The 13054-nt window shown below is 38.5% G+C and overlaps 1 protein-coding gene across 1 annotated transcript; it reads right to left on the reverse strand.

Moving 5' to 3' along the window:
• Positions 1–93: 93 nt before the first annotated feature.
• Positions 94–10689, reverse strand: ftcd (formimidoyltransferase cyclodeaminase). Its single transcript, XM_085152384.1, has 14 exons — positions 10534–10689; positions 8830–9013; positions 8627–8755; positions 7180–7268; positions 6790–6969; positions 6366–6503; positions 4435–4566; positions 4297–4358; positions 2599–2725; positions 2359–2520; positions 2161–2204; positions 1787–1925; positions 1455–1550; positions 94–1370 (listed from the first exon to the last, which is right to left on the reverse strand). The coding sequence occupies exons 1-14, from the start codon at positions 10585–10587 to the stop codon at positions 1287–1289; spliced, it is 1620 nt and encodes a 539-aa protein (XP_085008510.1). The 5' UTR covers positions 10588–10689; the 3' UTR covers positions 94–1286.
• Between the last annotated feature and the right edge of the window lie 2365 nt (positions 10690–13054).

Consider the following 13054-nt stretch of genomic DNA (forward strand, 5'->3'; position numbering starts at 1 on the left):
TATTTTCTTGCAAAACTTTTGCGAGATCTCGCAAAAGTTGAATTCCAACAATGGCGGCAGCTACTTAGTTGTAATATTACTCTTTCTGGGTCACAAAATACACTTTTAAGATATTTTGAGGCGTGAATGTAGTTGTGTAAACGTCAGATACCTGCTCGGTTTACAAGACATCACATATTTGCAAAAGTGCTCCGACGTTTTCGGAGATCTGACACCCACTAGCTCGAAGCTAACGGGAGGTCGAGACCTACTACAGCCGGGAGGAACACCGCTTTCCCGGACATCGTGCTTCGACCTCCCGGTCGGCTTCGAGCTGGCGGCCTGCGAAGAATGCGGCTAAAACTTTTGCGAGATCTCGCAAAACTTTTGTGCGTCCAAGTTTGTTTTGCGAGATCTCGCAAAAGTTTGTCTTAATTTTTCTTTTTCCCATGTCCCCTGTGGGGCTCCGTATTTTACACATTTTTTTATGTGTTTACACATTTTCTTACACATGTTGTGTTAAAATTCGCACAAAATGTGTTAATAGTACAACAACAATTTTTTGTGTAATTTTTTAACACATCCTTTCTAAGAGTGCAGGGTTCATGAGCAGTCTATGGATTTGTAAATTTTTTGATGGCTTGTGTGCATTGTACTGCTGTCCCTGGTTACTCCTCAATGCTGGATTGTTGCGTGAGACTTCCCGTCAGTTTCCCAGATAGTCATTCTGTGAGTGTGAGCTTGTCACATTGAGGTTGTCCAACGTCTGCCTATGTGATTTCCGAGGAGGAGTGCGGAAACAAGAGGGCATCGAGCACAGGATGCACGGACACTAGGAAGCGAGGACATGGAGCATGGACACTGGGAGGAAGACACGGCATGGGAGTCGGGGGCGCACAGGGATTTATTGTTGTGTGATTATTTACTTCACTGTAAATAAATGCACTGTCTTCATTAAGGAGTCCGGCGTTTGGGTCCTCTTTCCCCACATCCCCACGGTCTGCCATCGCATACGATAACATTTTTACCAGTATTTCTAGTACCATGTTCGTCCACTGCAACATAATCTGTCCCGACAGAAAATCATCTTACAATAAAATGTTATTGTGATTCTGCTCTGTGAATATGAACGGAAAGAAATGACCAAAAATTAAAAACTTTTACCATTTCAAGTAACCTCTTTATTCTGAAGATTTTCCCTTGTAATACATTCATTGTATCCAGCTCTTCAGTGTTTAAAGTCACATTAATGTCAGATTATCTTCCTTGTGCAGCTTTATTTAACTGTATTTATTTCTTCGGTCTATTCAGTTTCTTTTCTCTGCAGCATGGAGGATGGCGGCACTGCTGTCTTTGGCTTCATGCAGCAGTTCTGACGCTCTCCTCTGAGTCTGCAGCAGAAACAAAAAAAAACGAGTTATTCACGAGCAGAGCAGATCAATAGCAGCATTGAAGAACCTCATAGACACACTTACTGCTGCTCTGAAGGCTTCATCTGTGATGTCTTTGAGGTTGATCGTGACGTTGTAGTACGCTCCAAAAACAGCTGTTTCTAAAGCTTTAGCTGCTACCTGAGACCAGAAATACAACATGACAGGTGGGTTTATTTACAGCTTTGCTGTTGCAGGCGATGTTTGACAGAAAAGTGGGAGTAAAGACTAAAAGATTTAATATGCATTCATGTTTTAACACACCACTAGTAAAAGACAAAGTTCCTCTCAGTTTATATCACCATAATGCTGAAGGTGCACTTCATAACCTTCAGAGAATCTGAGCAGAACAAGTAGAAATGAGTGTTTTTTCACACCTGAGCATCAGACTTGCAGCTAAAATTTCCGTAGACAACCATTTCTTTAAGAGACGGCCAAAGGATGCTGATCCTCTCAGCAAGAGCCAATGGGACGGCAACTGCTTGCTTCAGTCCTTCCTGCATCGCAGCTTCTCTCCTGATGAGAACAACAAACAAATAAACAGGAAGTGTTTCTGCAGCTGACAGAAATGAAATCAGTTTTGACATTTTCAGCTGTAAAAAGAACAAAGTGAATATTTGATTATTTAAAAAATGATCACAGGTGGAAACGTGGTTCTGAAAGTTACAAGGACATTTTAAAGATGATAATGTAACCTGACGACATTCAGTCATTAGCAGTAATTGGTGGTCTTAAAGTCTTGAGTATTCACCTTTTCATTTCCTCTGCAGTTTTCTTTGGCATTTTCAGTGCTGCCTACAACATGAGACGAATATGATCAACTCAAATCTGACATGAAGACAAAACATAATCACACTCTGGTTACAGTGACAGAAGTAAAGAGTGGAAATGGTTCTGGGTGCCTGCAGATGTTTCTGAGGCTCTGCAGGTGTTGGAGCTTCCTCCTCACCATGTAGCTGTTGAAGGCGGAGGAGTCGGCATCCACCATGTCCAGCAATTCATTCATGGCCTGATAAAATGGAGGAATCAGCCTCCTCATCACACTGTCCAGATTCTCAAACTGCCTCTTCCCATACGTCATCTGACCAACCATGGCACCCAGTGCGGCCCCCTACAGGAGGGAGACGAAATAAAATAAGTAACTAAAAGTAGAATTGTATCATTTTGTTATGAACCTAAAAGCTCGTACCATTGCACCGACTGCTGCAGAAACTGATCCTCCTCCGGGAGCTGCTGTCCGAGCACCAACGCTCTGAACAAACTGCCGCAGAGACAAAGACACCAGCTGTCCATCCTCCTGTGACTTCACCATGTACCTGCACAGGTGATACACACCACACCTACTTTTAACAAGATATCATCATCATTTATCATCTGCTATATAGTACTGACAAATAATGTTATATATAGCTTTTGTTTTATTTTAAAATATTCTGGGTTTGTCACAGGATTGATGCTGGATGTTGTTGAGGTTTAAATTTATAATCTTAAATGCTTATATGCTGATTATATTGCTTTATATAAGAAAGGCCTAACTCTGAGTACACTCTGTGCCAAAGTGCTGACAGGAAACTGCATGCTTTTGCAGAAGCATGGTAATTGCAGTAGAAAGTGAAACCAACTAGGCTGTCTGATTGAAACTTAAAGTGTGGTGTGACGTAGAGAGCAAGTATATAAATACCTAGGCTGCCGTTTGTGCTTCAGACCTGGGGTTGTGTGTTTTGTGTTCAGGTCTCGATATCCCGGATATGTAAAATAAAGATCATTTTTAAAGTAAAAGGACCACTTTTGAGCCGTGTCTTTCTTGGCCCTAAAGAATCCAAAAGAACCGGAATTTAATAATGTGCTCAGAAACCCTCAAATGGAACTGATGCTTCTGGATGGTTTGCAGGTTTAAATGGTTATCAAACTGGTAAATCAAATACTTTACCTTTAGGCTTAACTCTATCTGCACCACAAGTCTAGATGCAGTTCTTAACCTCACTCTGAGGCCAGTAACTGATTCATTGAGGCCAAGCAAACTACTGTTTTGGACGCTTGGCCTCAAACTAGGTGAACCACAGCCTCACAGTTCTGGGACTATGGACCATAAGGATCAGGCTCTCATTGGCATGTTTCAATTTATTATTATTATTATTTTTGCCTCAGATGAAGACGGATGAACTGCTCCATCTACAAAGAGGAATTTCTGAGCACCTGACTATAGAAACTCTAAAGCCCCCAACAGGACCCTCATGAAAACACATAACACACGTCTGACCTCTTTTCTAGTGACGGCACTGCAAGTGAGAGACGTACAGTTTTTGATATTGTCATTGCAGAACAAACTGACATTGATACAAGATATCAGATATCACTAATACAAATATGATTTATATGGAACCACTGATATCAGTAACTACTGGAGGGACTACTATAAAAAAAATAACTGATTCAACCAACAGATTCTGTCTGCCATGATTCTTTTTAAGACCTGTCCCACCTTAACACTGTATAAGAAATGGTTCTCACATTTGTTGAAATATGGTCCTTAAAAGACACCAAAATACAACAAATGCTGGCATCATCTCAGTGGAAAAGAAGCATCCGACTGGTGTGCTAGGGTTCAGAAGTTCACAAAAATGATGTAAAATCTGGTACCACAGACAACTTACTAACCCTCAATGATTATTAGGTGGGTTTGGCAGTTTTCTCAGTCCACTCCACAAATGTTCTAGATTTATAGAATTTATAATGTCCTTCTGCTTTCTGTTTATTTATTACTCACAGACTAAAATGTAATCCTGTCATTATAAGGGCTGAATGTTCTTCGATGTTCTCATATATTTTTCGGGATATAAAGTATATAATGAATCAGCTGACTAAATCACAGTTTGTAAATACTCACTCTATGATTCTCTCCTTTGGATTAAACGGACTGAGGGAGTCGAGGCCAAGTTTACTGATCACCTGACAACAAACAAACAAACAATCAGATCCTATAATTTATTAAAATATCTTAAAAAAAAAAGAGTCATCTGCTGACCAGTCGGACTTTGTGCTCCTCTTCGATGATGAAGAGTCGGTCTCTCTGGATGTAAAAGTCAGCAGAGTCCAGCAGGGCCTTCAGAGGGATCAGACCGACAATCTGAGAGCCGACCACAGGCAAGTTCAGGTCCTAAATGACAAAAGAGAAAAAATTAAGTCAGTAACAGTCTAAGGATTTGTTGGTCTTTACTTAACCCTTTAAGATCTACCATATTCTGCCAGAGCTTATATTTATATTTTTACATGCTGTAGTTCCATTTTTGGGAACATTTCAAGTTGCTATACGTTAATACAACAGTTATAGCTTAAATTTTAATCATATGTATGCATTAAGTCTATAGTAACCACAAAAATTGCAAAAAAGTGCAATAAACCACAAAAAAATGAAAATCGTTTTTAGTTTTTTTTTTTTTTTTACATATATTTCTACTTAGAGAGATTTAACCTCTTAAGCACAAAGGGGGTTTCTGAGCTTCCTGCTCGAAAATGTAATGCCCAAATTTAATTAATTATTTGTCTGCAATTACAAACTCTGTCCTTACAATCTTGGTATCAAAATAAAGCTAACACTTGGGAAATTTCATCAGAGGTGTAAATATTGAAGCAGATATTACTGTGTCAAAGTTACTGAGACTGGAACACAGAAAAAGTAAGTATATTTTATCCTCGCCTAATTTATTTTATTTTATTTTTTATTTTTAGCATCTAACCCTTTTAAAAATATGCCTCAGATCACATTTGGTTCCAGGATTTCAGTAACCAACATATAAACATCATCTGTGCAAAGATTTATGTTTCTAAAGTGAAACAGTGAAAAATTACAGCCCTGTCAATACATCAATATCCAGACATTGTACAAAAATGTCCAATTTTGGCACATAATTGGACACCATGCCAGTTGAATTTTTTAGGTATTAAAGAGCAGAAATTAATAAATTTTATTAACAGGCCTAAAAATGCTCTTTTTAAAAATATATTTTTGAAGAATTAACCACACATTTACATGGTAATGGCCCTTTTCTGCAGTGCGCATAAAGCATTTAATTGGTCAATGGCCCTTTAAACTCTGAGGGGCTGTAACTTTGGTTTCTTTTGGTCAATTTGCATGATTGACACCTCTTTTTTAATCGTTTTAGCCAATAGAATCAAAGTAACGATGCCACGCTCTGACGGCTCTAGGTAGGCATGGTAACTACTGGTAATCATGTGGCTACCGGCTACCAGCGAAAATAATGGAGGAAATCGGGATGGTAAGCAGATCTCTGTCTTAGCGCATTTGCGCCGCTGTGTGTTTTAGTGGTCTTCTTTTGCAGCTCATTCAGTGAATTTTGGTCTGATCGTGGTGAAACTTGATGTGTGGAGTCAGTGATAGCTCTGGAAGCTAACCAGCCTATCTTTAGCCGGTTACATGAAGTCTGGAGAATTTCCAGTTCGGTTTTGTTTGTTTAGCGGTCTTCTGCGCATTTACGTAACTGCTTGTTTAATCATGGCTTGTTTTCGATGTGTTTGGTGGTTGTAGAAATGGTTTATATGACACTTTAGCTGAGATTCTAAGGTTTCTGTGGATACCGCACATGTCTGGACTTATATTTCTCATCCCGTGTTATAACCAATTAAACGAGATGTCCTCCTTTTTGCCCCCGATACCGGGGGCGTGGGGCTTAAGTGGTTTTAAGAGGTGTATCCCTCAAATCTGTAAATAAAAAAAAGTTGCACAAAAAAGTTTCCAACAACAGGAAATTTATTTTGAGTGTCTTCATAATTTTATTTTTGAGATACATCAGTTTTTATATACTACAGGAAAAATGAAAATGAGTATTATAATGCTAATTTGCAAACAAACACCATGTGCATCAAAATAAACTATTTCCAGCAGTGTAATTTGAGTTCTAAGCATCCCAGAAACGACACAAAGTACACAGCTCTAACCTCCGCATCTCTGCAGATCTCCTCATACACAGCATGGAGGGGTGTCACCTCGTAGTCCAGAATGTTGGTGGAAACCTGAGCAAGGTTAGCCTCATCCAGGTACCAACCAATCCCCTGCACCTTCTTCAGCTGCCCAGGCTTATGAACACAGAGAAGAAGAAAAAAAGATTTTAATACTTAGTTACATATCAAGTCCTATTTAATTAAGTAAACCTTTCGAACAAACATAAGAAATTCAAAAATAATGGGAAATTTCAACAAATTCTCCAAAAAGTGGAAAATATTAGGAAAAAATTGATTTAAAAAAGAAAAATCTGAAAAATTCATCAACAAAACAGAAAGAAAGAAATCCTAAAAAGACATTTTAATCATGTCATGACAGCGAGCAACACCCACAGCATGAAAAGCTAAATAAATAACCCACCTGGTCCTTCCCTCGACCCTGCTCCCGGATGTCCAGTGCTATGCGATGAGCCTGTTCTTTAGTGCTGATCAGGTTCACATTATAGGCAATGAGGAACTTACGAGCACCAGTTACCGTCGCGCCCCAAGATGGTACAAAGTCAGCGGGGCCAAAGTCAGGGGCCCATTCATCACGTTTCAACTGGAGGGAGAAAAACATTGTAATTGGAAATAGAGACAATTTTCTTGTGGTTAACCATATTTCAAGTTTAAAAAAAATCAATCACTGACCCTGCTGTTACAAAGAAACTTTTTTTTTTTTTTTTTTTTTAGAAATCATTCTCAGAAGTTAGAACCACACAACACTAAATGAGCGAAGAAGAAAGGAGATAATGATTTGATGAGTCCTCACCTTTTCAGGCAAAGCTTCGTACTCTCCTGTTCGCACAGATGGAAGGCTTCTCCTGGTCTCTGTTCGAGCTGCTTCTCCATAGAGATACACTGTGGAAAAAGAACCTTAGTTACTCCTTAATTTGAATTTAAACCAAAAACAGTGTATCGGGTTTATTGCTGAGAGGGTGAAGCCTCCCTTACATTTGGCACATGCAGACATGTTTTCAGGTCCTAGGTCCCTAATTTTAGCAAGTATTAGTATGCAGCATAGTAGAAATGGTAGTCTTATATTTAGTTGCACTGATTTATAGTTATTATATAAAAACTACCACACAAGTACACCATAGCAGCAAATATAAAATATTTGAATATTATTACATTCAAACAAAGGACCCTTTTTAAGGTATATGAAAAATTCATTTCACATATAAATATTGTAATATTATCCTAATATGTGAAAACACCAACGTGCATTATTATCTTATTATCATGCCATTACTACCACATCACTGTTATTAGAAATGTATTCCCATAATTCTGCACAGAAATTGCTATTTTATTGCTCGCAGCTTCTCTTAGAAAAATATTACTGTACTGTTACTAACAGCTTTACCCTCACAGGCATCCTTATTCTATGCTATACATTTCGGCCAATAGTGGTCAACTAAAAAATTACTTTGTTTATTATCTTGTATGTACATTAAAATTAAATAGTAATATGTAGTTCCCACTCTTTTATTGCCACATTATTGGCCCAGGATTATGTTATTATTGGGCTCTAACATAAAGTGTTTTATTTTCATCTCAGAAGTCAAGATAAGATAAGACTTTTGACTCAGTTAAGAAACAATAAATAAATCAACTTCTGACTCTTTGGCTTCATTTGAATGCGACAGGTGATTTTTTTTTCATGTACTTGGTCTCTCACCACTGATACAACACTAACATCTGTGCAATCGGTCTCCGTACAGCTCTTATAGTCCTGAATAACAAACCAAAACCTTCCACTTCAGTCTGATTTCCTCAGCTACAAAAGACTTATTAAATTCCAGACTTGTTTACTTACAATATGAAATTCTGAATTAAGTAGCACCTCTGTCATTTACCTAACTCACACAAAAATTCTGGGCACTGATCAGCAAAACAAAGAGACATTGTTGTCATCATTAGAAAACCACTGTGTGGAGAAAAAGGCTTAACAACAAAAACCTCACAACTGTGAAACATTGCAGGTTGTCATAGATCTGTCTGTGTTACTTGCTTTTTGTGCTTTATGTCTCTGTCCGTCTTATCCAGGTATCGCTGTTTTTTTTTTTTTAGTTTTCCTAATAAACAATAAAAATTGACTTTTTTTTAAAAATTTTACATTGGCATTTAGTTTTATAATTTTATTCTGTTTCTCATTCTTGTTTTCTTGCATGTTTGACTGCAGTAAAGCTGAAGCTGTTTTTTTTAATGAGCCTCACCGGGCACATGCAGCATCTCTGCCAGTTTCTGTCCGAACACGTTGGCACACTGCACGCAGTCGTCCATGCTGACGTTCTGGACAGGGATGAAGGGACAAACGTCCATGGCCCCGGTCCGAGGATGTTCACCTGGACAGGAAACATGTTAATGCCTTGATGTTAGGAAGCAGCTCCCTGAGATGAGCTGCTGGGCTCAGACTCACCTGAATGTTTCCTCATGTCAATAAGGCTGAAGGCCTGGCGGGCGGCGTTCAGCGCCCCCTCCACCACTGCCTCAGGAGAGCCCACAAAGGTGTAGACCGTGCGGTTAGTGGAGGCACCAGGGTCGACGTCCAGCAGGCTGCAGCCGGGTGTGCTGGAGATCGCTGCTGAGATGGCATCGATCACCTAAACAGTTCATAGAGAAGTTGTAATAATGTGGCTCACCTGCTTTAGTTAGTCAAGCTCAAGGGAAATATTGTGTTGATAAAGAGCAAGAACACTTTGTTTGTGAGTAAGGATACTGGGGTGGCCAGAGTTTAGACTGTAATAATGGCTCTAATGAGCATCACAACGAAGTGAATGACCAGAATTTTATGCAGAATTGATTCTAAAACTTTAGAAATTTACACTCAGCTGTCATTGAAATAGAATGGAAACAATTTGAAATGATTTAAAACCCGCATTAAACTGGAAATAGAACAAAGATAACATAAAAAAATTGAGAATTTGTGTTGGCAACAAGTATCAAAAACTTAAATTAGGAACATGTTTCTCAATGTATGGCATCGGCTCTATTTATTTATTTACATTGTCATGAGGACACCAGTTGCTGCAGTTTGTAAACCACATACGTCCTCTCTCTTTCTTAATGTTGGGTTTCAGCTTCACCTGTTTTGTATTTTCGGTATCATAAAGCATCAGATGCTTTCAGTGGGTGACCAATTTGGACTGTACTCTGGTTTGATTGGCAGCTGATTTTTTACAAACCAGTGCTGCTGGAATATGAGAACAGTGTAGTTTGTCAAAACACAAGCATGTTCTGTGGTTAAACAGAAAATCCGCTGATTATTTAATGTTCCCACTTCCGTGGAACTGTTTTCCTCTTGTGGGAAAAGAGGGCAAAGGTCAGTACACAGCTTTACTCTGGAGTGAATCTTTAATGTCTGTTTAACAAATGTTTCAACAGATAATCTGAACTCAAGAGCACCTCACTCACACGTTAAACACATCAGTCTCCTGCAGATTTCATGTTGAGACATTTAAACTTTTTTCAGAGCAGTTTAAAGATATTTTGTTTGTTTAAAGATAAAAAAGATTAGCTGTTTAATGTTTAATGACATATCTCATTACTCTAAACCATATCTTGATCACTTTTTACTGAACTGCAGTTTTTGACAGTTTAAGTTATATTCTAGCATTTTATGCACACCCTGTTCAGAACAAATCCAGAAATCTGTCAATGTTTTTATTTTAAATTCAAAGGCAAATGAAGAATGAAGTCTAGGATCTTGCTATGCTCTTCTTTTCTCTTTTCCTTTCTCCTCAGATGGCTGTTCCTCTGAGGGGGGCTACTTCCTGTAAGATGAAGTTCTTCCTCCCCACGGTCACCAAGTGCTGTTCACAGGGAATGATCCGATTCTCTCTCTCTCATGATCTCAAACTGCCAAAAGAGCCTAAAGTTTTTTCTGATTTTTTAAAATCATCTCAATGTCAAAGATATATAAATTATTAAATCAAACACACAGATCAAAGCAGGAAATACAAACACTTGCAGTTGTAACTTTAAAGCTAAAGTCAAACAGCATTTCAATTCACAATGAGCACATTTATACTTGAATCACATTTTGCTGATAATACTCACACACCTTTACTTATTTACTTTAAACTGTTTAAATGTTTATTAGGTAGAAAAGTCCTCCTCTCACCTCTTTGTTTCGACCCTCAGAGAAGTTGGGGACACACTCTACCAGCCGAGCCATGGTGCCTGCTAACTGAATGAAAACCCAAAGAGTTCAGTTTCACCCAAGTCCAACCTCACATACCCCCCTCCAAAAACCTCTGAACCCCTCAGACAGACACTGAGCAGCGGGTCAATCATTAACTGTGTGCAGCAGATCGGTATGTAGGTCACCTGACAATGATTACCACCTCTGCACACGGACACTCTTTCAAATGCCAGCAGAATTTTTCTACATAAGAGAACTCTGTCTCAGTTTCTGATCACAGGCTGCGCTCTTGACATAGTCCAGTACAGAAGGGCAGAAAAAGCATGCTTCCTTCTATTCCGAAATCCTTGACCAACCAGTCAGCATACCCTAAGACACATTACTGATGCTGAATTTGTGAAAACTAAAATAAAACATAGACTTTTCATTCTAATAATTTTATCTTTTAGCTCTATGGTCACTGAGATCTGTCTCGCTAGCGTCCTGTAGCTGAATTTTAGACAATTTCAGTACAGTATGAGACATATAAGGACAGCCATAAACATCTGGGCTCTGTGCTGTGAAACAAATTCAACATACTCAGAATAACTTCCAGTTACCTGGATTTATGGCTTTACCCTACCCTAACATCATCAGTCAGACAAAGAGGCCATAAGAAAGTAGGTATCAACATTAGGTTAAACCAGGTCAGTCTAGGTACAAGTTCTGTAAAATGACAAGGGTGGCTTTGGCAGCATGTGACCAATTTGTTACATGGAATGAACAGCAGAGAGACTGATTTTGCAAAGAGAGAAAAAAACAATAAGAAAGAAAGAGAGACATCTAACAACTATGCTGACTACAAATAAAAAGAGCTCTAAAGGACTCTATTATTAGTGCACAGGAGAAACTGATAAATTCTAATTAACAGTGTTAGTTGTTTCAGCTGCAGCCCTGATAGTGTTTAAAAGTCTGAGAGTAAAGATGAGAAAGAATTCAAAACTGAAAACTGAGAATTACCCTGAAGTTAACTGCACAAGCCCAGATTCCTGCTTTGTAGTAAAGGCCTCTAACAAAGTCCTGCCGACTCTTCCTGCTGCACCAGAACCTCAATATTTAATTTTAGGTTTGCAGAAGAAAACCCAAAATTGTTTGTCCTGAAGATGGTGTTGATGTTGGTGCATCAACACCATCTTCAGAAAAAACAAAAAACAAACAAAAAAAAAAAAAAAATATATATATATTCATTTTGATTATCAGTTATTTTCAGATAATTAGTGACAAAAATGTTCAGTTTGTTAACTAAATGAGATATTTTTTCTTTGAGAATAAATGCAAGGGGAACTTCAGTCTGATCACAGCCTCTATAATGATGTTTATTTGTGATATTGATTGATCAGTATCAGTATTTGTTTCTGTAGGTCAGAGTCTGAAAGATAAACTCATCTCAGTTTTGAGCACAACTTTGTACAAAAGCAGAAAATGAGAAGCAAAACACTGTTTTTGATGATTCAGAAAACATTTTAATATCAGAATTCATGAACTTTATCAAGACTTTAAAAATATATCTGACTTTAATTTTATGGGGGAAATGCCAAGTTTTGCAAATGTGGACTTGTTTTGTCAGATTTGCCAGATTTGCCTGACTGAGCTGAATCATTAAATGAAAACAGACATTTTTTAATTTATTTTGTATAATCTGAAAGATGTTAAACTCAGTTCTGCTATCAATTGTAAAAAGATAAACACTTTTTTTAACATGTTTTTGTCTGTGTGAAAAAAAGTTTATTGCAGACTTAACTTATTGTTTTAAAGTGGTCATGCCACAATCTGAAACTTACAAAGCCCCCAGCATCCAGAATCAGCATGGAGGAGAGGAAGGCACTCACATCACTTAGTAATGACAACAACATCATCATCCTTCCGACAGACAAGGGTAGGTGCATGGATTTGCTAAACCAGAGTATCATGAGAAAAGTTTTTCACTGCTCAGTGACAAAATTGTGCACCTTTAAGACTGATTGTTTGTATGATCAACTCGGTCACCTATAACATCTCTGGCTTCGATCCTCAGCCTGTTGGTGGGCAGCTCTGAACACCACATCCAGAACACCATATCCTTGGATTTTGTTGAGAAGGTGAGAGATGTCATGATGGAGGCAGATGAAACCATGGTCTCGTACGATGTTACATCTCTCAATTGCCTCCCAGTCACGGACGAGTTGGAGGAAGTCCGTAAGAGATTACAGGATGACCCCAACCTCAGCAACAGGACCGCTCTCAGCTCCAAACAAGTGTGTTTGCTTTTGGAACTGTGTCTTAATTCCACCTACTACACATACAAGGGTCAGTTCTACAGGCAGAAACATGGCTGGTTCACCAGTTTCACCCATCGTGGCCAATTTGTAGATGGAAGAAGTGGAATAGAGGGCTTTGTTATCCTAACATGGAACACCACAAAGTCATTGGTTCAGGTATGTGGATGACACCTGGGTGAAAATCAAATCTCAGGACGTACCAC

Source organism: Neolamprologus multifasciatus, chromosome 23 (assembly GCF_963576455.1).
Source record: "Neolamprologus multifasciatus chromosome 23, fNeoMul1.2, whole genome shotgun sequence".
Classification (NCBI taxonomy): Eukaryota; Metazoa; Chordata; class Actinopteri; order Cichliformes; family Cichlidae; genus Neolamprologus; species Neolamprologus multifasciatus.

Bases quoted from the DNA above. Each gene is read 5' to 3' on its own strand.
- ftcd (XM_085152384.1), bottom strand. From the start codon at position 10,587: ATGGCTCGGCTGGTAGAGTGTGTCCCCAACTTCTCTGAGGGTCGAAAC. The intron at 9,014-10,533 runs GTGAGAGGAGGA...TGAACTGTTTAG, and splicing joins CTGAGGGTCGAAACAAAGAG to GTGATCGATGCCATCTCAGC. The intron at 2,726-4,296 runs GTGAGTATTTAC...TCACCTGTGCAG, and splicing joins CCAAAGGAGAGAATCATAGA to GTACATGGTGAAGTCACAGG.